The 23668-nt window shown below is 40.8% G+C and overlaps 1 protein-coding gene across 1 annotated transcript; it reads right to left on the minus strand.

The window, feature by feature from the left end:
• On the minus strand, positions 1 to 23375 carry syt9b (synaptotagmin IXb). Its single transcript, XM_055933563.1, has 7 exons — positions 22822 to 23375; positions 15632 to 15995; positions 14989 to 15529; positions 6183 to 6303; positions 5727 to 5898; positions 2391 to 2520; positions 1 to 717 (listed from the first exon to the last, which is right to left on the minus strand). Exons 1-7 carry the CDS (start codon positions 22967 to 22969, stop codon positions 643 to 645), a joined length of 1551 nt encoding a protein of 516 aa, XP_055789538.1. The 5' UTR covers positions 22970 to 23375; the 3' UTR covers positions 1 to 642.
• Between the last annotated feature and the right edge of the window lie 293 nt (positions 23376 to 23668).

Raw genomic sequence — 23668 nt, forward strand, 5'->3', positions numbered from 1 at the left:
TACTATATAAATATTTATTTAGTAACATCTGAATGGACAATTTACATACTAGGTCTTAGTTTCATGGTACATTTTGTGCTTACAGTATGCTAGTATTTCACATGTAATCAACCAAAGAGCATAAGAAATGACAATATTACAGGAAAAAAGAAAGAACCCATGCACTGTACCCAAAGAACAAATACCAATTAATTGTAACAATGTGTGATAAACAAGACAAAAACAAGACTATACAGTTACCTCCCAACTGAAACTGGAACACTGTTGCGTTTTAAACAAATAGTACTAATGAATGGCCACTGGACATGCAGTTTACTAAACATGGTCCCCCATGCAAGAATGTCACGGAGGCACAGACTCTGCGGTGGGAGCACATAGGGCTGGTTTCTCGGACATGGTTTAAGCCTGGTCCTGGATCAAAAGCACTGTTAAATGGAGATTCTCTATGTAGCATGTTTTTTAGTCCAGGACTAAGCTTAATCTGTGTCGGGGAAACTGAGTGTAACATCTACCATCAGCTTAATGCTCTCCTACTCTTTTGATGCTGAGGCTCTCTGTTGATCCTCTTCTTCACCACCCTGTGTTCTCCACATAATAATAATAATAATAATAATAATAATAATAATAATAATAATAATAATATCATGGTGAGGGAGGAGTCTTCAGAGAGTTGGTGGAACCGCCCTGACTTCCACCTGCAGTCCCCTGGCCCACCCACTAGAGAACACACAGATAGGAGACAGAAACACAGTCAGAGAGATGAACATAACAACCAGGCTACAGTATATGAGGTCTAGGAATACAATGGACAGCTGAATTGCACGAAGAGGAAAGATTCAGAAGTGAAATCTAATTTTAGGCAAATGGAAACTAGGAGGCTGAAGTCACATAATGCACTCTGAAGATTTCATTCGTTTTACCTCAAAATTGTTCTCTGTGTGTACGGCCTGGCCCCCCTTTGCGTTCTGTTGCGCCTCTGTCCACAAATCAATTGTCACGCACTGTGCCTCCGCAATGCCATGCTCCGTTTCATAAAAACCACTAATTCAATGTTTCTACTTTTAGAGGACCTCCAATTCAGATTGCAGTTCCTTTAACAACTAGTGTGCATTTTCCAGCTGGCATTTAATAGCCTTAAAAGGATGGATGGATGGGGAGAGAGAGGTCAGGTTTGAGCACAGTTTAAATGGCTGTTTTAGAGAGCATATTAATAAAGAGGGTGTGGCCTGGGATGTGAATTATTGATGACAACTGTCTGTGGTCTTGAGGGTCAGCGAGTCTTGCACAAAGATTTCAAAACACCAAGGCATGAACAGACGCGAGGGGAAAATAATGAAAAGTCAAGTGTGTGTGCGTGCGTGCGTGTGGTTGATGGGTTAAGTAAGCTTCCGTTTGGTTCTGTTTAGTTCTAGTGAATACACCCCAGGGCTGACTGTTCAGCTACAATGTTAGTCAATGACAGGCACTTCAGTTATTTCACTATGTAGGCTGCATGACTGTAATTGTTTATGTAGTCCAGGAACTGTTTCTGGTCAATTCATGAGGGTGGAGGAGTAGTGTTTTCTAAATAGCTTCCTCCTCTCCTCTCCTCTCCTCTCCTCTCCTCTCCTCTCCTCTCCTGTCCTGTCCTGTCCTGTCCTGTCCTCTCCTCTCCTCTCCTCTCCTCTCCTCTCCTCTCCTCTCCTCTCCTCTCCTCTCCTCTCCTCTCCTCTCCTCTCCTCTCCTGTCCTCTCCTCTCCTCTCCTGTCCTGTCCTCTCCTCTCCTCTCCTCTCCTGTCCTCCTCTCCTCTCCTCTCCTCTCCTCTCCTCTCCTCTCCTCTCCTCTCCTCTCCTCTCCTCTCCTCTCCTGTCCTCTCCTCTCCTCTCCTCTCCTGTCCTGTCCTGTCCTCTCCTCTCCTCTCCTCTCCTCCTCTCCCGCTACATGGATGGATTGTTGTGTTTATGGCACATCAAGTCAAGTAGACATTTGTGTTATGTAATCCCGCTTGTCTTTTATTGTCCCTACATTTACATTTAAGTCATTTAGCAGACGCTCTTATCCAGAGCGACTTACAAATTGGTGCATTCACCTTATGATATCTTACACGCTGGAGAAGGAGAGCTCTATGGCTTGTTGTCTACTTCCCCTTGAGATGTGTGGTCATAATGTCAAGGATAAAACAGTCTTTCTTCTTCCATCAGTATACACATTGACTCCCATAGAAAGGCAGACGGACGGGCAGACATACAGTATTAATGGATTGTCACACACACACACACACACACACACACACACACACACACACACACACACACACACACACACACACACACACACACACACACACACACACACACACACACACACACACACACACACACACACACACACACACACACAAAAACTGTACCTCTACTAGGGGGTGCCAGTGGGCGATGGGCTTGCGGGGGTACGACAGCATCTCGTTCCAGTGGCCTCGACCCAGGCTCTCTGCCTCGTTGCCCACCCTACACACTCCAATGATCTCGTTGTGACCTACACTGTGGGATGGGGGTCACATCAAACATACAGTCTCATCAAAACCTTCTGTTTCCATACATACACTCCCATTCATGTTTTTGTTTAAAATCATGTGGATTTGTGCTTGTCTACACATTTTTACTTAATAATAATAAAAATCATATCGTAAATATGTCTTACAGAATAAAAAGCCCTGTAGGTTTGGTATCCTGTACAACAGCGTGTTCTTTGGTGTAATAATTATAGTGATGTTTGGCAGATTATATCAACTCCTCCAATATTTACTCTGAACAGCATCAGGAGGCAAGGAGGCTGTACTCTGTGTTCTCCAGGCTTGTTTGTCAAACCTTTTTCATTTTTTTGTTAATGTTGTTTTCGCTGTCTCTCTCTATTGAGCTGGGTTAACAGAATGCCAGCTGCTTTCCAAACCCATGAACAACTAAAACGTGTTACACTTAGGGAGGCTCAGCTATGTGTTTGGATATGTCTAATATACTGTTTTCTCAGTTTCTGTTCAGTGTATCGTAATCACCACAAACTTGTCGGCAATTTTTTTTTTTTTTTTTTTTTTTTTTTTTTTTGTGGGTGGATCAGCTTAATATTGCGGAAAGAATGTTGCTTCCAATGTAATTGTCTGCATCATTTCCAATCCCCCATATTTTTTGGGGTAAATATATATATCCATTCACGTATGCATACATATACACATATATACATACACATACCTACATAGACATACATACTTTTTTAAAAGAGTATACCTTTATTATTATTCCCCGCAAACCCTACCACCGATCCCCCAATTGGAGTAAACTGATAAACATTTCTGTTTTTACCTTCAATTTATACATCTTATACACATTTTACAGACACAGTCTACTTTATAATAGTTCTCTCTTGTTTGTTCTTAGTCCTTCCTCTATTTCTGTTGTCCATCCAGTTTGATTTCCACTTGTAACTGTGCTATTTCACAATAGCTCCGCACCTATACACATTTCACAGATCCCGTATGCCCTACATTGTTTATCTTGTTATTAGTCCCACCCTTCAGCTCCACTCAACCTTTCCCATCTATCTTCCAACATCATCCATTTCGGATTTTTATTTGCCATATATTTTTCAACTGTGCTGTGATGCTTCACAAAAGATTTGAATCTTCCTATTCTCATAGCTTCCACGGATTGTAAATTAAAATTTTTTTTTTTTGCTAAAATAATTATTATATTATTGATTGATTGACTATGGCTTTTCAGATCCCCTAGTATTGCTATCTGTAGCGTTAGTTCTACGCAAATGTTGCAATTCTTCAACCATTCTTGGACCTGTGACCAAAAACGAGCTACATGCGGACAATACCAAAATAAATGGTCTAATGACCCTGCCTCCTCACAGCAGAATCTACAGAGCTGGGAAGATTGTATCCCCCATATATATAACATTCTATTAGTTGCAAGAATTTTGTACAATAATTTAAATTGAAAAATTCAAAAATTCAATTTGAATCCGGCGTTGTTTTGCGTATCAATTCATAAACCATGTGCCATGGAATGGGTACATCGAAAATCTCTTCCCAACTATTTTGCAATTTATATGGCACAGCTGTAAGTTTTTTGGTCCTTAAATGAAATTGGTATATGTTTTTATTTATCACACTTTTCTTTAACCATTTATGTTCTTTAATATAAGGCCGACATACAAGTTCCTTACTTTTATCCCCTTCCACCTGCCTCTTCCATTTTTGTGGTAATGCTGCAATTAATTGGTTGTAATTTTGGGTAGAGCAGACATTTCCATATGTCTGTGTTAGCTGCATGTGTGACATTACTCCACCAGTCCTATTTATGATATCATTCACAAAAATTATACCTTTTTTAAACATTTCTTCGATAAATACAGTTTTTTTATCAATTACTATATTTGAATTTAACCACAAGATTTGTTGTACTATTTGTTCCGTCCTTTCAGGTGGATTAAACTGAAATTGCAACCAACTTTCTAAGGCTTGTTTAAAAAATAAAGATATTTTGGAGATTATTTCCTTTTCAAGCAACCGAAAGTGAGCAGGTGTAATCTGAATAAAGGGAAAAAGGCCCTTCTTGAACATAGGATGAGACATTCGTACCAATCTACTAGAGAACCAGTTTGGATTTAAGTATAACTTTTGTATGACTGATGCCTTTAGTGAGAGGTCTAATGCTTTAATATTTAATAATTTCTGCCCTCCGAATTCATATTCGTTATATAAATAGGCCCTTTTAATTTTATCTGGCTTGCCGTTCCAAATAAAATTGAATATTTTTTGTTCATATAATTTAAAAAGCAGGTCACTAGGTGTAGGCAAAACCATAAGCAAATAGGTAAACTGTGATATGATTAAAGAGTTAATCAGGGTGATTTTCCCACAAATAGACAGGTATTTACCTTTCCATGGTAGCAAGATCTTATCTATTTTTGCTAACTTTCTATAAAAATTTATTGGAGTGAGATCATTTCTTTCTTTTGGGATTTGTATACCGAGTATGTCCACATCACCGTCAGACCATTTAATTGGTAAACTACATGGCAATGTAAAATGTGTATTTTTTAGTGATCCAATACGTAATATGGTACATTTATCATAATTTGGTTTCAATCCAGAGAGGATAGCAAATGTATCTAGATCCTCTAAGAGGCCGTGGAGAGATTCTAGTTGTGGTTTTAAAAGAAAACATGAATCATCAGCGTACAATGACACCTTAGTTTTTAGGCCCTGGATTTCTAATCCCTTAATATTAATGTTTGATCTAATTTTAACAGCTAACATTTCGATGGCAATACTAAATAGATATGCCGATAGTGGACAACCTTGTTTTACTCCTCTAGATAGTTTAAAACTTTCTGAGATGTAGCCATTATTTACTATTTTACACCTAGGGTTACTATACATCATTTTTACCCATTTTATAAGAGATTCCCCAAAATTGAAATATTCTAGGCATTTATATATAAACTCCAGTCGTACTTTATCAAAAGCCTTTTCAAAATCAGCTATGAAAACCAGGCCTGGTGTCCCCGATATTTCATAGTGTTCCATTGTTTCCATTGTTCCATTGTTTCCAGTACTTGCCTTATATTATCTCCAATGTATCGTCTGTCGGCTATTTGCAGAAAATAAAACAGAAACGGCTGCCATAACGACAGGGGGGTCAGTTCATAGAAGCTTTGCAAAATGTTTTAATGTATTTACCGATCATAGTCCATCACTGCTATTAGGAGACTGATCTGATCAATGTTCTCAGGAGGTACATCAAATACTATGGCTTCGTTGTAGACTGGATTCAGAGTGTTTCGCTTGGTGGATGTTTTTCTCTTTTTTAATCTCCGTCCCTCACACATCAAAGACACCTTCACATAGGGATCTAGAGAGAGTTGGGACACAGGGAGGGAAAGGGTAAACCCAAGGAGTAACAGATGGGGTATGTCCGCATTAGGCCTCTGGTCAAAGTACTGTACTATACAGGGAATATGATGCCATTTCGGATGCAGACAAGGCCTCGTCAACAGTCATGCTACGTTGATATGTTTTGTCATGCCTTCTGCTCATTGGCCAATGTTATTAAAAGACTGGGAGACAGAAATTACATTTGATATATTACCCTGTCATATTAGACTAGAGCCCCAGTCCCCACATGGTTGACCCTACCTGAGGCTCCAGTGATGTCCATGGCTTTGAGGTTCCTAGCCTTGATCATTGTGATGGTCAGCCTTCCAGCCGTTGGTAGGTAACACAGGGAGAACATGAGATCGCCCAAGTCCACATTGTCCTACAAAGCAATGAAAACATCAGTGAAAAATGTTTAGTAACTGAATGTCTCACGATGTCACCATACATTATAGCTCTGGCATCCCTGTTAGAGATTCTGCTGGTTCACAGTGAACCGTGTTTGAGTTAACAGGAAGAGCAGCATTCCAATTATCACCTTTGAAAATAGCTTTTCTGTGAGAGAGTGATGCGTTCGTCAGACACCAGCATCACTCACAAGGTTAGTTACCGGCAGGGAATATGGAGGCCACGAGTCTCACCTCCAGTTGAGGCATGCACCTCACAATGGTCGGTAACCCTGACAACCCTGTTAATCCTGTAGGTTTTAGAAGCTGGGAGCCCACTCGAAATAAGCAGCATCTTCAGGCTTGGCTAGCACGAGCCTGACATCTGAATTAAGCTTTGTGTGAGTGCGTGTTTGTGTGCGTGTCACGAGGTAGATAGCACCTTAGTTGGGGAGGACGGGCTCGTGGTAATGGCTGGAGCTGAATAGGTGGAAAGGTATCAAATACATCAAACACACGGTTTCCATGTGGGTGATGCCATTCCATTCACTCCATTCCAGCCATTATTATGAGCCGTCCTCCCCTCAGCAGCCTCCACTGGTGTGAGTGTGCTCCTTAGCTCTACAGGCATGTTATAACAGATCATTCCCCCTGTGTGAAGGTTCCCGTCAGCAGGCCCCTGGGCTCAGTGGGAGGGAAGCCCCATTATTCTGCATCAGCAGGAAAGGTCAGTCCAGCTCTCCACAGAGAAGCGCTCATTATCAGGACTGGCCTGGTCACCTCCTGCCGGGTCAGTGGTCAGTCCCAGTATCACACACACACAGCCTCCCTGAGAAGCTAGCTAGCTCACACTCTGCTGGAGCTCTGTTGCCAGGGATATCCAGCTTCTCTGCCTGGCTGTCATGGCTCTGACAAGCCCATTGTCAATATTGGCAACTGGGTTTAGTTCCTCATATACCACACTGTGTTCTCTATGGAATGGGTTTTACTAAGGGAATATGTTCACTGATGAAGTAACTGAAGTTTGAATATGTTGAAAGGCAAACACAGCTCCATTTATGCTCATTGCTCACTCATTGATGACGGACCTGAATTGGAAAATTTATTTTTGTAGGAATAGTGTCCCAAACGGTGACTTCAAAGCTCAAAAGTTAAGCTAAAAGTTTAAGAATAACATGCTGTCTGTCTGATGCGCTACATTATTCTAAAGTGCTGTATATGAAAAATGCATGTTGCTATAAATGGGTCTCAACTCTGATAGTTAATTACTTTGATGTTCCATTTCAAAGCCTCTAAAACACCTTGCATCACATCCACCAGACATCAATGGACATGGTTGCTAAGGACTTGCACTAATAATGTATGCTGTTTATTGTCTTGTTCTTTGTGCATCGTAATTCATGTCCTGTCCTGCAAGGAATGTGAATGATTTTGGAGGTTGTTGTTGACTTTTCATTTGTTTAGACAAGGACATTGATTGGGAGTTTGAAAAAGGTCAGGTGCCATGGTGGAAAATGTAAAATTGGCACATCCATTCAAGCATCAATAAGTGTTCTTTCTGGATGGTTGTAATGGCAGATCTAATGCAATCTACTGTATCCAAAACAACATTAGGGTGCGCTAATACTGCTCTCTGGCCCGTGTCCAATATCACTATCAATTGAATCAAACAAAGGAGTTGATTTATCAAGGCTGTCAACATAGGGCAAGGAACCACAGTGACCTCTAACCTACATCATCATCAGTCCACACTTTGCAATACTGACATGGTCACTCAGAACGCACAGCAGGAGGTTTCCATCGTAAAGTGGTACAAATCACACACAGACATGCTCGGCCTCTGCACACGCACGCATACACACACACACACACACACACACACACAGAGGAGAGATTAGGGGTGGAACTATACAACCCATCCCTCTCAGGCTAAATAATCAAATGAACCACTTCCATCTGCAGACTATAGCATAACAGTCCCCTCTATTCGTTGAAGCACTTCAGTCAAGTCATTGGTGGAATTATGGTAACTTGTGCTCTTTTAATGAAATTACACTGGAGCTCTAAAGGCCTCCAATATGGCTGAGTGAGAATGCTGGCAGTCTATCTTCTGTAATTATCCATCACCCTGGGATCTCACTCTCTCTCTTTTTAAAGGGCCTTTTAATAGACATGGTGTGTTGCTACCATGTAAGTAGAGAGAAACAGAGGGAGACAAACGGAGATGGCGAGGGGAAATGGCTTTGCGATAGCCGCCGTGTGTAAGACCATGTCATTTTATTACAACATTAGACCGTAAGTCAGCAGTTGTGACTCATTGTGGAACGACATGATTCCCCACTTTAGCTGTGCTACCCTGGGCTGCTATCTGCTAAATGTACACTGACAGAATCAGAGTAGCTAACACATTCAAACCACCTAAGGTAGTACTCATGTTTGACTAGTTAACAATAACAGAGTTTGGGATGATTCTGTTGTCATCTTGTGAATAAAAGATTCTTAAAGGCCCAATGCAGCCGTTTTATCAATATCAAATAATTTCTGGGTAACAATTAAGTACCTTACTGTAATTGTGTGCAAAAACCTGCTGTTTAGAAGGTCCTGTGTAGATTGTATTTCCAACCAGCAACTATCAGGAAATAACACTGATCCAATCAGCTACATTTTGCGACAGATACTGGGATACTCCCGTAAAGCCCAGTTCATTGGCTCTCTAGCTAGCTTTGTTTGACCCCGATTGGTGCCTATTTGACAAAGTTACAGTCGATCAAGTGAAGACCGCCCACATCATCTGCGTGCCATGAAGGAGTCGCTCTCTAAACAAATGTGTCCTATAGGATATACTACACCCCTAATGATATAGTGAAGTCTGGTTACATTCTAGGATCTCTGAGGAATACATACGAACGTGATTTGACTGGTTGAAACAACGTTTAGGGTTAGATTTTCCCAGATTCCTTTCTTTGCAAATTGAATGAGTGGAAATACAAAATCGATCATGCGTGCTATATGGACCTTTTTTAGGATATGAAAAAGGATTTAATCTAACAAAACAAGACTTCATGTTATCTCTGGGACCCTTTTGGATTATAAATCAGAGCAAGATTTCCAAATATAAGTACACATTTCACCTTCAGAGGTGAATTTATCAAACCTTATCGTGGTGAAAAAGTATTTTGTTGTTAGGAGCTCTCCTCAAACAATAGCATGGCATTTTTTCACAGTAATGGCTATTGTAAATTGGACAGTGCAGTTATATTAACAAGAATTTAAGCTTTCAGCCGATATAAGACACTTATATGTACCGACATTTGTTGTTTCTCTAAAGTCTGCGATGGTGACACAAGGCGCTGCACAACGGGACGCCTATCCCTAAGAATTAAATAAAGGTGAGATAAAAAAATTAAGATAGTATGGCCATCTGTGGAGCATCTACATAGACTATCCAGACTATCCAAATAAAGTGTGACCAAATGCTTTTATAGTGTTAGTTTCATCAGCTGTTGTACAATATGATATAAAACACAGAAAAACTGAATTTTGACTGCACTGGGCCTTTAATACTCAATGAACCTGGTGGGAATGTGAGCAACATTTGGATGTGTTGCTTTTCAGTGGTGACAGGTCTTCTCTCAGCAGTTGGCCTAGTAAATCATCCTGATTGACCTTTTCCTCTTCCCTCTGTCATTCTCTCAACCTGATAAATGGATTGCCCTTTACGTACTTTACTCTTCAATATATTTATATTACTTACTTAATTCTCTTCATTCCTGGAGGAACATAGGGCCTGAATATATTTATAGATGACCTTAAAATAGTTGAAAAACAAAAATGCAGAGCTGCATCACTCTCATAGGCCTAGATAATGCCTTAAAGCTGGAATCAATAATAGTGAAACTGCCACATCCGTTTGCGATATTGCAACAAAGTTACTGCAAACAATGAACACTGTTTTTTTTTCTAGTTCGTTCCAGCCGCCACCTGCAGCGAACTGAAAAGACGAGCGGCCCAGGGATGTGTGTGCTTTGGGGACCTTTAACAGAATGTGACTGGCAGAACGGGTGTTGTATGTGGAGGATGAGGGCTGCAGTAGGTATCTCAGATAAGGGGGAGTGAGGCCTAAGAGGGTTTTATAAATAAGCAACAACCAGTGGGTCTTGCGACAGGTATACAGAGATGACCAGTTTACAGAAGTGTATAGAGTGTATTGATGAGTCCTATAAGGAGCATTGGTGGCAAATCTGATGGCCGAATGGTAAAGAACATCTAGCCGCTCAAGAGCACCCTTACCTGCCGATCTATAAATCATGTCTCTATAATCTAGCATGGGAAGGATCGTCATCTGAATCAGGGTTAGTTCATCAGCTGGGGTGAACGAGGAGCGATTACGATAGAGGAAACAAAGTCTAGATTTAACTTTAGCCTGCAGCTTTGATATGTGCTGAGAGAAGGACAGTGTACCGTCTAGCCAAACTCCCAAGTACTTGTATGAGGTGACTACCCCAAGCTCTAAACCCTCAGAGGTCTTCTTACCAAACCATATTACATTTGTTTTGGAGGTGTTCAGAACAAGGTTAAGGGTAGAGAAAGCTTGTTGGACACTAAGAAAGCTTTGTTGTAGTGCGTTTAACACAAAATCCAGGGAGGGACCAGTGGAATATAAGACCGTATTATCTGCATATAAATGGATGAGAGAGCTTCCTACTACCTGAGCTATGTTGTTGATGTAAAAACTTCTTAGGGCTAGGGGTCCTGCTAGCGGGACAACTTCCAGTTAAACTGGAGTGCGCGCAATTCAAATAAATAATCATAAATAATATAGATTTTAAACATTTATGTACATATAAACTTAAATTGTTGTTAATCTAACTGCACTGTCCGATTTACAGTAGCTATTACAGCGAAAACATGCCATGCGATTGTTTGAGGATGGCACCCCACATCAAAATATTTTTCCACTGGCACAGGTTTCATACATTCACAAATAACGATTAAATATTCACTTACTTTTTGAAACTCTTCCTCTGATTTGTCATCCAAAGGGTCCCAGTTATAACATCTAGTGTTGTTTTGTTAGATAAAATTCTTCTTTATATCCCAAAAAGTTTTTTTAGTTGGTGCCATCGATTTGAGTATTCTACTCGTTCAACATGCAGAGAAAGGAAACATAAATCTACCCCTAAACTTTGTTTCAACAAGTCAAAATAGGTTTCTCTTTACTCCTTAGATACCCTAAACGTAATCAAACTATAATATTTCTTACGGAAAGAAGTATGTTCAATAGGAAACCGATTTTTAGCAGGTGTGTAATGTCTTAATAGCGCACGCATACACAAATTTCCAAGACTGTGTCCTTCTGCTAAAACTGATATTTCTTATTTGTTTTTGAAGTTACATGCCTGAAACCTAGAACATGGACTGCTGACACCCTGTGGAAGCCATAGGAATTGCATCCAGGGAGCTAATTTTCAATATGACCTTTCTTTTGAATTTCTAAGAGGATGGTCTCTCATAAGAAAACATTCTGTTTGTTTTTTCTTTGGATTTTCTCCTACCATATATATTGTGTTATATTCTCCTACATTATTTGAAAAAAAATTACACACTTCAAAGTGTTTTCTTTTCAATGGTACCAATTATATGCATATCCTGGCTTCAGGGCCTGAGCTACAGACAGTTTACTTTGGGCACGTCATTCAGACAGGAAGTGGAGAAAAAAGGAGCCCTATTAAGAAGAGCGTGGGGCCTAGGATCGAGCCTTGGGGTACACCCTTGGTAACAGGCAGTGGCTGAGACAGCAGATGTTCTGACTTAATACACAGGACTCTTGAGAGAGGTAGTTAGCAAACCAAGCCAAAGACCCCTCAGAGACACCAATACTCCTTAGCCGGCACCCACACGGCCACACAGAGTTCAAGTAACAGACACATCTCAACATGTTCAGAGGAGACTGCGTGAATCAGGCCTTCATGGTCGAATTTCTGCAAAGAAACCACTACTAAAAGTAAACCATCTGCAGTGGATAATGTCACAAACAGTCATTCTATTAATCAAAAATACTATCTAACTACAAATGTCCCAAGTTGGCTCAGATCAGTACTATTGAATGTTGTGGCAGGGACACAGGTTTCTGCGCTCTTTGTAATCTTTGTTATAACAGCCCAACAATTAATGTGAACCTGAAGAGGCTATTGGTCTTCTACTGAGTTCTAGAATAGATGAGTTAAGCTGTGTCTAATTAAAAGTGTTACCAAGGTGGTAAACAGCAACAGGTCCCTCCATCCGTACAGATCCAGATCCTTCATCTTCCTGACAGGATAAACCGCCATTGATCCTGTTCTATTGTCTAACAGTTCAATTCAACACTCATAAAGGTGGCTGTCTGACCTAGAGGCTTATAGAGACCAAGTAAAAGGTTTGGAACTGGTGCACTTGTATGGGTATTTGTATCTCTCTCTGGTCCTGGAAGGTGTGGGATATGGTAAAAAAAAACCATTTCAAACATTTACCATTACTTGTAATTTATGTTATCAAAGAAGTAGGTGGTGTGTAAGATTTTCAAACAGAATTCTTGACCTCCTTACTCTTCATGCGATCCTACAGTTTTTATTTATGGAGATGTAGAACTTTAAGGCCAAATGTGATGCCAGTTTACAGATTTTATGTTACATATGAGATGTTTGAAACCCAACTTCACCCTGAGGTAGGATTTATGCATGGCCTAGTGCTTGGACTTCTGATGTCCCATGCTCTGTTCCCAGGGGGGCTGCCCCAGTTGGCTGAGTGGCTGTGTGTGTGCGCGTGTGTATTTGTGTACATTATGTTTGTCTAGATTATGTCTGTGTTAGTGTGACCGTTTGTGTGTGTATGTGACTGTGTGTGTACTTGCTTACACTTTAAGGCAAACCTATGGCTCCCAAGTGAGCTCACCCGCATGACACAGGATGTAGATGTTGAAAAAAATGTTTTATCTAGGAAGTCGCCAAGCTTGACATTCTCTGAGAGTCAACATGTGAAAGTCTGACCTGAGGAAAGCTGTGAAAATATCTACTCTAAGTCTTTTAGCCTATATTTCCCACCTTCCCAACAGGTCCCAGACCTGTTGTTTTTCAACTCTTAATGATCAGCTATGAAAAGCCAACTGAAAATTATTCATGATTATTATTTGACCATGCTTGTCACTTATGAACATTTTTGAACATCTTGGCATAGTTCTGTTATAATCTCCACCCGGCACAGCCAGAAGAGGACTGGCCACCCCTCATAGCCTGGTTCCTCTCTAGGTTTCTTCCTAGGTTTTGGCCTTTCTAGGGAGTTTTTCCTAGCCACCGTGCTTCTACACCTGCATTCTAGCTGTTTGGGGTTTTAGGCTGGGTTTCTGTACAGCACTTCGAGATATTATCTGATGTACGAAGGGCTATATAAAATAAAATTGATTGATTGATTGATTGATTATTTAAAGTGACTGGCTGTTAATGGATTGATAGCTTTTAGATCTGTCTTTAATTTGACTTCAATCTTCCACTAACCTTTCTCCACGTCATACCTTTTAGCAATTCTAATCCAAATGCACAGAAATATGGACAGTTGGAAGTTTACATACACTTGAGCCAAATACATTTAAACTCAGTTTTTTACAATTCTTGACATTTAATCCCAGTAAAAATTCCTTGTCTTAGGTCAGTTAGGATCACCGCTATATTTTAAGAATGTGAAATGTCAGAATAATAGTAGAGAGAATGATTTATTTCAGCTTTTATTTCTTTCATTACATTCCCAGTGGGTCAGAAGTTTACATACACCCAATTAGTATTTGGTAGCATTGCCTTTAAATTGTTTAACTTGGGTCAAACTTTTAACAAGGCACACCTGTTCATTGAAATGCATTCCAGGTGACTACCTCATGGAACTGGTTGAGAGAATGCCAAGAGTATGCAAAGTTATCATCAAGGCAAAGGGTGGCTACTTTGAAGAATCCCAAATAAAAAATATATTTTGACTTGTTGAACACTTTTTTGCTTACTACATGATTCCATATGTATTATTTCATAGTTTTGATGTCTTCACTATTATTCTACAATGTGGAACATAGTAAAATTAAAGAAAAACGCTTGAATGAGTAGTTATGTTCAAACTTTTGACTTGTACTGTATATATTTCACTGAGACTACAGTCCTTCCTTGAGACAACTTACAATCCTTCAATGACACCATAGTTTTTATTTCTTCAGTGAGACTCCAATGAGACTGTAGAAGCCTAATGAGACTCCAGAGCCTTTCTAACATGTCCAGTGAGATTCAATGGAACAGACGAAACCTTCAGTATGTTACAACTCCCTATAGTGATCCACGTAGTCCATGTGAATAATCTAGACAATCTCCAGCTCTGTATCCTCTCATGTAAAAGCAGCCTCTTTACTGCCAACTGAAATGTAGGTCACTACCCCATGTGTTTCCTGGTGTGATCATGTATTATTCACTCATCTAAGTATATTTTGATGTTAGCCTTCTTTTAACACCATGGGGGTGGTTCTTGGGGAACAGTGACTCCCCACTAAACTCTCTTAGATAATGTCTCCTTATTCACTAATTCATTAAGTCACAATAGTGCATTTATTGTTGCTTGTCCATGTACCTAAGACAATATGAACTGTATTGAGAGACATAAAGAGGTTAGCTTACCGAGGTGACGTACTGGATGTCCCTACAGAGTTTAGTCTCTCTGGGGAAGTCTGCTAGGTCCAGGAAGTTATCCACCACCACCTGGCCAATGATGTCGTGGCGGGAGAAGCGGTCAAAGTCGTAGACACTGAAATGCAGTTTGCGTGTGGGCAGCTCAGCGTAGGCCACAGGGAACAGGAATACCTCATCGAACACGGGGTTGAGGGTCTTGCGGTGAACCTTGGTCTGGTGCTTGGTCTTGCGGTCGGGGAGCAGGTAGATTTTTATATAAGGGTCAGAGGTTCCTGTGAAGTCCTTGGCCGGTAAGTCCTGGGCCTTGTGGATCTTGATGATGAGCTGCTCCAGGTCACAGTCGAACTTGAGGATGAAGTGTATCCGTCCGCAGCTGTCGGCCCTCCTGCCGTCGTCCGTGTCCACGGAGTGCTGCTTATAGAGCTCAGGTTTGATCCGGCCCAGAGTGGCCAGGGACTCCTGTCTCTGGAACTGGCCCATGTTGAAGTCTGGGTTGGACAGGTTCATCTGGCGGCGGAAGGAGTTGTGCCTACAGAGGGTAGAGAAACCAGTTATCATTAGCTATCTCTAGACCTAATGCAACAGGGTTAGTTGAATTGCCTTGTTATTGTTTCTGTTTTGTGGGGCTGACCGGACAGAGGAGGTGGGTTCAGTGATCTGGCGCTGCACGCGGGCAATGTGGCGGATGTGGTTCTCCTTGGGCTTGGACTGGACCTCCAGGGGGATGTCTGGGGACGTGTGGCTGATCTTCATGGCTGACTCTGGTGCTAAAAGGCCTGAGGGCTCCTTGACACAGTCCTCGCTGTACTCATTCTCCACACCATCCATCTCCATCAGGACTGGCTGCTGGTCCCCGTGGCCATCCTTCAAGCCCTCGGGAAGGCCACGGTCGCACCATGGCACCCAGCACAGCTTCCATGAAAAGAAGAGTGAGACCCCGAAAAGAGCCAGGCCACAGGTGGTCACCAACAGTGACAGCAGGCTGACCGAAACATCTGGACAGACAGAACCATTGTGAGAGATGGAATTAGGGATAGTACAAAGATATTTTTTGTATTGATATCAACATATTATTATGCTATTAACTTTTCTTTATATCTCTCAATGTTTTCCTCATCTTGATATTGCACAAAAATGTGTACTTTATCATAAACATCACTGTAATGAAAGACGTAAGGGCAATTTGATGGACATTGTCCTCTGGATTTTAAGACTAGGCCTGCAATTGTATCCATTAGCAAGGGATGGAAAACTCTGATGGGTTTTAGCAGGTTATAGAGTACTGCTCAGTCAACATTAACTCATCAGTAAGTCCTCCCATCTCAAATGGCCTCTCACAGACAGTGAAAGGGAACAGGCTTTTGTCTGAGATAGAACACACCAGGCTATCAGTATAAGTTCCAGTTCTCATAAAGAGCATCTCACTACCTGATGGATGAGCTCACCCTGTCTCTGTGTGGTCCCGTGTGGCTCAGCTGGTAGAGCATGGCGCTTGCAACGTCAGGGTTTGTGGGTTTGACTTCCATGGGGAACCAGTACGAGAAAATGTATGAACTCACTACTGTAAGTCGCTCTAGATAAGAGCGTCTACTAAAATGTTAATGTAATGTCTCCCCTCAGTCATTGAGAATCAGGCTATACAGACACCGAGGGCTTTTGGTCCACAGTGAATAAGCCCCTGTCAGTGTCCTGCAACTGCCATAGCTTCCAATCAGATCTATTGTGTACACTGTCTGTCGGCCGTACTTCCTTTTGATTATCTAGAGCAGTGGAGGGAAATGGAGCCTCATTTGGTGTTGAGTTATTCCTCCCACCACTCCATCCTGGTTGGGCTTTGCAGCTCTGCAGTACACATTCACAGTGTGCAGCCAGGGATCCATGGGCTCATTGAGCTGGCCCACATACTGCACTGGAGACCAACTGGGGCTTCTGCACTAAGCCATAGAGAGATGGCATGCCCAGACATTGTGGGACCAGTTTTTGAGGATTCACTCATCTGGTTGTCTGCTATTTTGACAATCTTTGGTATATCTAAATTTGGCTGTTCTAAAAAGAGAAGAAATCAAGGACACTATATGAGGAGTTTGTAAGCAGAATTGCTCTTTCCCTTGCTAATTGAATGTATGAAAGTTGTGTCCCACCAAACTCCCAGCCCTCCTGGGACAAATCTGCTCTTCCTATCCTAAAACTGACAAGGTGCAGTCAATATAATGTGCTCTAAATACCACTGCCTCTAATTAAATCTGCAGCTCAATTCATTACAAACACGACACAGGGTTAAAGTTAAAAACTTTCTCAAAGGAATACTGACTGACATGTTTAATTAGCACTGGCTTAATTATTTTAATTATTAATATTGTATTAATCAACCACAAGCAACCACCCAACACTAGCACTCTCACACACACACACACACACACACACACACACACACACACACACACACACACACACACAACCCAAATGTGTAGACATGCTGATTTCACGTGTGCATATCATTTTTTATAATTGTATATCCAGTATGTATAGAACTATGTGTATTCAATGTGCTGTATAGGGGATATAATGTACTAATTAGGCAGCCCTGCTATGGTTGCGTTTGCTCATACTGTGGATTAGAGAACAAATTATGGTGGAACAACATGTGGTTCCCTTGATAGGGTCTATCCATATAAATGAACTGAACCTCTCTAATATTTCACACTGTAAGCATAATAGATCCTGTGTTCCATTTCAGACAGGCAGACGTTCAGGCAGACGCTCAGACAGGTTATGAGAGCAACGTGTGAAAACAGCTTTTAAAAAGAAGCCAAGGTTAAAATTACAAAGAACACTCCTACAATTCAAGCCCCACAGTCTGTCAAAGAATGTGTGAAAGATTTTTTTTTTTACAGTATGTCTGCTAAACTATCAAATTAGTGTCCGACAGTTTTTGGAATCACACATTTTCTCACATATTTCAATACAATATTTTATAAACAGGTGTTGGAACCAAAATTATTTACCAATCGTTTTGTTCTGAACAGAACCATAATTTCTTTTGTTCAGTTCCACTATTCCGACCAGAAAAATAAAGTTCTGAACAGGTTCGAACCCAAAAAAAGTAACAGTTTATATTGTTCCTTTCTGTTAATTTTTAAACCTCTGAAATCATAGCTCGACATTAAATTACTTCACCAATGGATAGAGCAGGTTTCTATGGAGCGGAGCAGGTTATCTATATGAAGTGGACAGACAAGTGTAGTGTAGGATGAGAGATGCGACTGAAATTTGTGGGTGAGGAGAGCACTGTGCATGACGCACTGGGCATCTTGTTGTTATGACATGCGTTATCTGGATTAGGTCCACAGAATTGTACCTACAGAGGAGCGCTTCTATGAAGGAACTTTGAATGTCTTTGAGTTGGCTTAACTAACATTTGGACCAGAGCTAGCCCTTTATCATGACTCTCAGTTCCATTACATTACACATAATGCCACCTAGAGCTGACGAGAGCTAGACCAGAGCTAGCTAGCTAACTATCAAGCTTGTGTGTGCAGAGCGGCACCAAGGGCGTAGGCATGGATGGGCCTGGGGAACCCTCCCACTCAGATTGAGCAAAAACAAAAAGAATATACATTATTATTACAAAAATACCCCTCCCCCGACTATGCTTCTGAGGGAGGGTCGGGGGGGTCAGGTAGCCTACACACACACTGGCAAAGATTTTCAGCTGGAAGGCATGAAGACACTGGAATAAGTTTCTGAGTGACAAAGTCAGGGCTTTGCATGGGCGCTTTGTTGTGTTTTTTTAAGAAAAAAATCCCTGGAATGTAAAATAACATTATTAACCAGTTCCCATGCTTTTGTTCTTGGTTCCGGTTCTGTTCCTATTTAAAAAATGTATTTTATGGTTTTCGGTTCTGTTCCCTGAACCGATTCCAACCCCTGCTTATAAATGATGTGTGTAAAAACAATCAAATGTAAAGGCACCAACAGTCTTGAGAAATACTGTATTGGGGACTATAACAGAAGTATTGCATATCTTTTTTAAACAATGCAAAATGTTTAAATAGATCTCTTAGCGAAGATGAAACATCTAAGAGACTTCACTCACGATGACCTGTGTTGACTGTGGCTAGCGTTCTCTTTGATGATACAATTGAACGAAACACAACAAGCAAGAGGAGCTGTTAGCCAAGGTTGTCTGATGATCAAACAAATATTTCACATGCATGATTGGTGTTGATCTTCAAAAAGAGTTGCAGGATGGATTTAAAGAGGCAATCTGGAGTTGCTACATGCACTTTGGACTTATAAATGAATGTACTCACTGATTCTTGAAGAATATGACTTAGAAATGCATCATGTGCTTATTTCAACTGCCGTAACCAAAATATGAGTCTGTTTCACTCCAATGTTTTAACCCCTCCCTTATGTTGGATCAGGCCTACACCATTTGGGTTCCGGGTCAATTTGGCCCGTATAGTAAGTACAGTAAGTACATAAAGATTAGAAATATATTAGAAATATATCCCAAAACGTATTTTCCAGTAGCTGAGATTCTTCTTTCATATGCCTTTTTCCCTGAGTTGATAGACCCAACTGTTAAAAATGTAGAGCCAAATGTTTGATTACTGTACCAAAGTCATAAATCAATCAAATTATGACATTTTATGACATTCATGACATTTTTTACTATTCTATTTTTACTATTCAAATTGACTTCAGATGAAGTGTTGCTCATCACAGTTTCTATGTGATCAGCACCATTCCTGTGCAGAAAGCAGCTTGTTTCTAGACCAAGGTTATATACGGTAGAACAAGGTCAAGGTCAAATTGCGGGGGTCAAATTGCAGGGGTGAAATTGCGGGTCAAATTTACCCAGAACATCATGTATGTCACTTATTTTATATTCATTTTTTATTAAAAAAAAATTAACCAGTTTGAGAACCATATTTCGGAAAGTAGATGAAGGGTCATAGTGGAAAATAGTATTTTTACGTAAAATAGTATTTTTGTTCTGGGTCAATTTGACCTGGAACATAAAGGAAGGGTTAAACAATGTAAGTGTAAACAAACATTGCACAGCCTCAAAACATAGTTAAAACTGTATTTTTATTTATTTCATGGAGGCTCAGTCCTTGCATCCATAGCTCTGTCTATGAATTTAAGAGTCGCTTCATTTCTCCAGCCCTAGTCTTGCATTGCAATACCTCCAGGGAAACTACTCCAGCCCCATCCCTCAGCCTTTTACCAAAACAGTTGCGTCCAAGTGTATCTCCTGCTGTCAGGGACTAGGGAATACATGTTTATTGGTTGATCAGTTATTACTGATACTTTGGCACTTCACATGGACGCTGCATCAAAACCATTCACTTATTGTATTCAGTGGGTGCTAAAGTAACAATCAGGCTGACAAACCTCTGATTTCATCCTGAGATTTTGATGAAGAAATGTTGGATAATCACTAACATTACATGGGCTATAGCAAGAAAGATTAGATTGAGAACCACTGTGACGTGAAGTTTTATGCAGGACGTATGCGGAAGACGGAGACCAACTCAGTGGCCTTGTGGGCATGGAGATTAGAAGGTTGGGAGTTTGATCCCGAGCCGAGACATACAAAAGAGTGTAAAAATGGGACCAAGTGCCTCTCTGCTTGGCATTCAGCATTACGGAAATAGATTGAGGATAAGGCCCTGTGATAGAAAAGCTTCCTGTCCAGGGGGTGTGCTTGTACATCAAGCTGCCTCACACTACAGAAACAGGAGAACAGCATGAACATATAAATGTTCCTAAGAAGCTTCTTGAAGTGCCTTATTCTGTTGAGAGTACACTCTTGGAAAAAGGGGTTCCAAAAGAGTTCTGTGCCTGTCCCCATAGGAGAACGCTTTTTGGTTCCAGGTAAAACCCTTTTTGGATACAGGTAGAACTCTTTTGGGTTCCATGTACAACCCTCTGTGGAAAGGGTTCTACCTGGAGCCAAAATGGTTCTACCTGGAACCAAAAGGGGTTCTTCAAAGTTTTCTCCTATGGGGACAGCCGAAGAACTCGTTTTGGTTCTAGACAGCACTTTTTTTTTAAGAGTGTAGGGATTTCATCACTGAATGATCACATTAGTTCTATATAGTGTTTGATAATATTCATCGTCCTCACAGATCCGTACACATTCACAACACTCAGTAGGTTTTGATCTACTAAAGTTTAGATTTTCATGAAGTTGAGGTAGTTTGGCGATAAATGGCCCTCTGAGGGTCCTAGCTGCCCCCTTGTGGTCTCATTATAGAAGACTCCTACACCATACAGGCCTGTAGGCAGTGGGTCATATTGGCTCTCCCATTAGACCCATTGTGTTGTTTATATTAGTCTGCTACTCATCCATAGAGAGGGGAAGTCCAGGTTGTGGCCTTTCATTAAACTGTTGTCTAGTTCCTCTAGGGAAGCACACTGACTGTCATGGTTCAATAAACCTACAGCAGCAGCACCACCAACATTATGTCAATAAGTCACAATTGCGAAGGTGAGAGGTCATTTTGATATGGGGGATAGAGAGACTAGAGAGAGGGACCTTTAGAACCGATTGATTGCTTTTCCCCTAGAAGGGCTGCGGTAACAGACTGTTGGATCCACAGAAAGCTACTGGTTACTGACAATGCTATCCCACTGCCACAGAGAGAGGCTTTGTTTAGCACGAGAAGATTGTGTGAGAAACACGGAAAGAGAATTTTCCTTAACCTCATCTCTGTCCTTGATGGATTTGGATGTAAAAAAGCTTTTTATTGCATTACCAGAGGATATGATATGGACTTTTCTCATCTGTCCATTGCCCGTAGGCATTTCATACCAGCAGTTTATGTAGCTTTATGGCCACTTATTTTCCTACCAAAAATCCCATTTGTAAATGTCCAGACCAGATTCTCAAGTGGGCCTGACCAAAACCAAAGCATCAAGTTTCATAGTGGTCCTCTATTATTCAGATATGGATGGCAACATGGGAGGGTCAAAACTAGTTCCCACCCTTTCCTGGGCGGTTTTAATAGTTTTACATCTAAAAAACGTTGCTTATGTGGAGCAACCTGCAGTAAATAGGTCACAGAGTTAAACGTTGAAAGATCTGTTAGCAGAACTTCTGTAGGATCATGCATGTTTAATGAAATTTGTAACATGTTTAATAAACACATCAGTCAAGGCCCAGTAGCTAACCTACTGTAACAAGAGTCCTCACATACCACTCTGGTCTGTGACTTGATAGTGTGTGGTGGTTGGACTGAGGTACCAACAAAATTTCCATTTGATCAATCATCACTATTTGTCACTTAAAGGTAATTTAGTTGTCAAAGTCAATATACAGCTGAAATAAATAATAAATTAATAGTCAAATTAACCTTTAGAATATAACACACTTAGGAATAATTTAGAGTGCTGCTGCCACTGGATGGTTGTGTGAGTCAGTGAGCAAGAACTTCAAAGTATTATGTTATCTGGGCAATGGTAAATGGGTGGGGCTCCTATCCCCTTCACTCTGTCAAAACACACGCAAATAAAACACTCCTTTTGTGCTGCTGTAGACGCCTTGATGAACACAGGAAACCTCTTGTAGGATATTATAATATTTTTTTTATTTAACCAGAGAAGTCACTAGCCTAAAAAGTGTCTTGCAAAATGTTTTAAAACCGCAGAATTTGCTATTATAACGCTCTTTTCAAAAGTGTGGATGATTAAAAATTCTGAGATTGAGTAATTGAAGAACTTTTAAATCTCACCATCCTGTACAAAATCTATCTCAAAATTGTTATAGCTAAATCAATATGTTGTATTTCACATTATTGCACAACATACCTGAGTCTGAGTATCTCGGTCTGGCAAGATCTCGGAAATAGTATATGAAATCCACACAATTGTCGTTTTGCACTTCGCCCCTAGAACATAGATCCGACAGCAGTTCTAGAGCCTTTCGACAAATCTCGTCCTCTCTGTCTCCAGGCATTTCCCACCAGCATCCTTCTGAATGTAGGGGCTCTTCCGCAGCTCCACACCACTCCTAACGCCTATCTAGACCCCGATCCCCGGTGCCGGGAGCAGACAGTCATCCCAAAGAGCATTTTTTGCCTACACCAGCATCACGCAAGCGGAGAGTGGAGAAAAGCTTTATCCAACTAAGTTTTGCTCTGAAATATTACTTTAGTTTGAATATAAAGTGTGGAAATATTGTGCCACTGTTTGAATCCATCCACTGGCATTCGCTATCATTCGTCGTGCCTGCGTTGTGCGCTGTTCAGTAGACTGTGGTGCTGAATTACAGAGCTGCGCTCGTCAAGGTCTTGAATGAATGGCTTTGACGGCGCTCAATTATTTCTCAATGCACACTCACAGGAATCTCCGTTCTGCCTACCCACCCCCCACTATTGTCCTCGCATCACAGCGCGTCCTATCGTTTCCTGCAGAGCAAGTGATGGAACAAGCAATACAAACACAGACAATCTTTCAAGGTTTGTTGTTATTAAATGCTCAGTCGTGGATATTCAGTGTGATGAAGGATACTTTCAATGTTAAGTCTTCAAGTAGAGCGTTGATCATCTGACACTTTGTATTTTTGTTATAGTCTACATCATTATTATATGTTCTTTATCCCTAAAGCTAAAACGTTTATATTTTGCTATGATTCATGCTTTCTCCAATAGTTTAT

Source organism: Salvelinus fontinalis, chromosome 9 (genome assembly GCF_029448725.1).
Source record: "Salvelinus fontinalis isolate EN_2023a chromosome 9, ASM2944872v1, whole genome shotgun sequence".
NCBI classification, from domain to species: Eukaryota; Metazoa; Chordata; class Actinopteri; order Salmoniformes; family Salmonidae; genus Salvelinus; species Salvelinus fontinalis.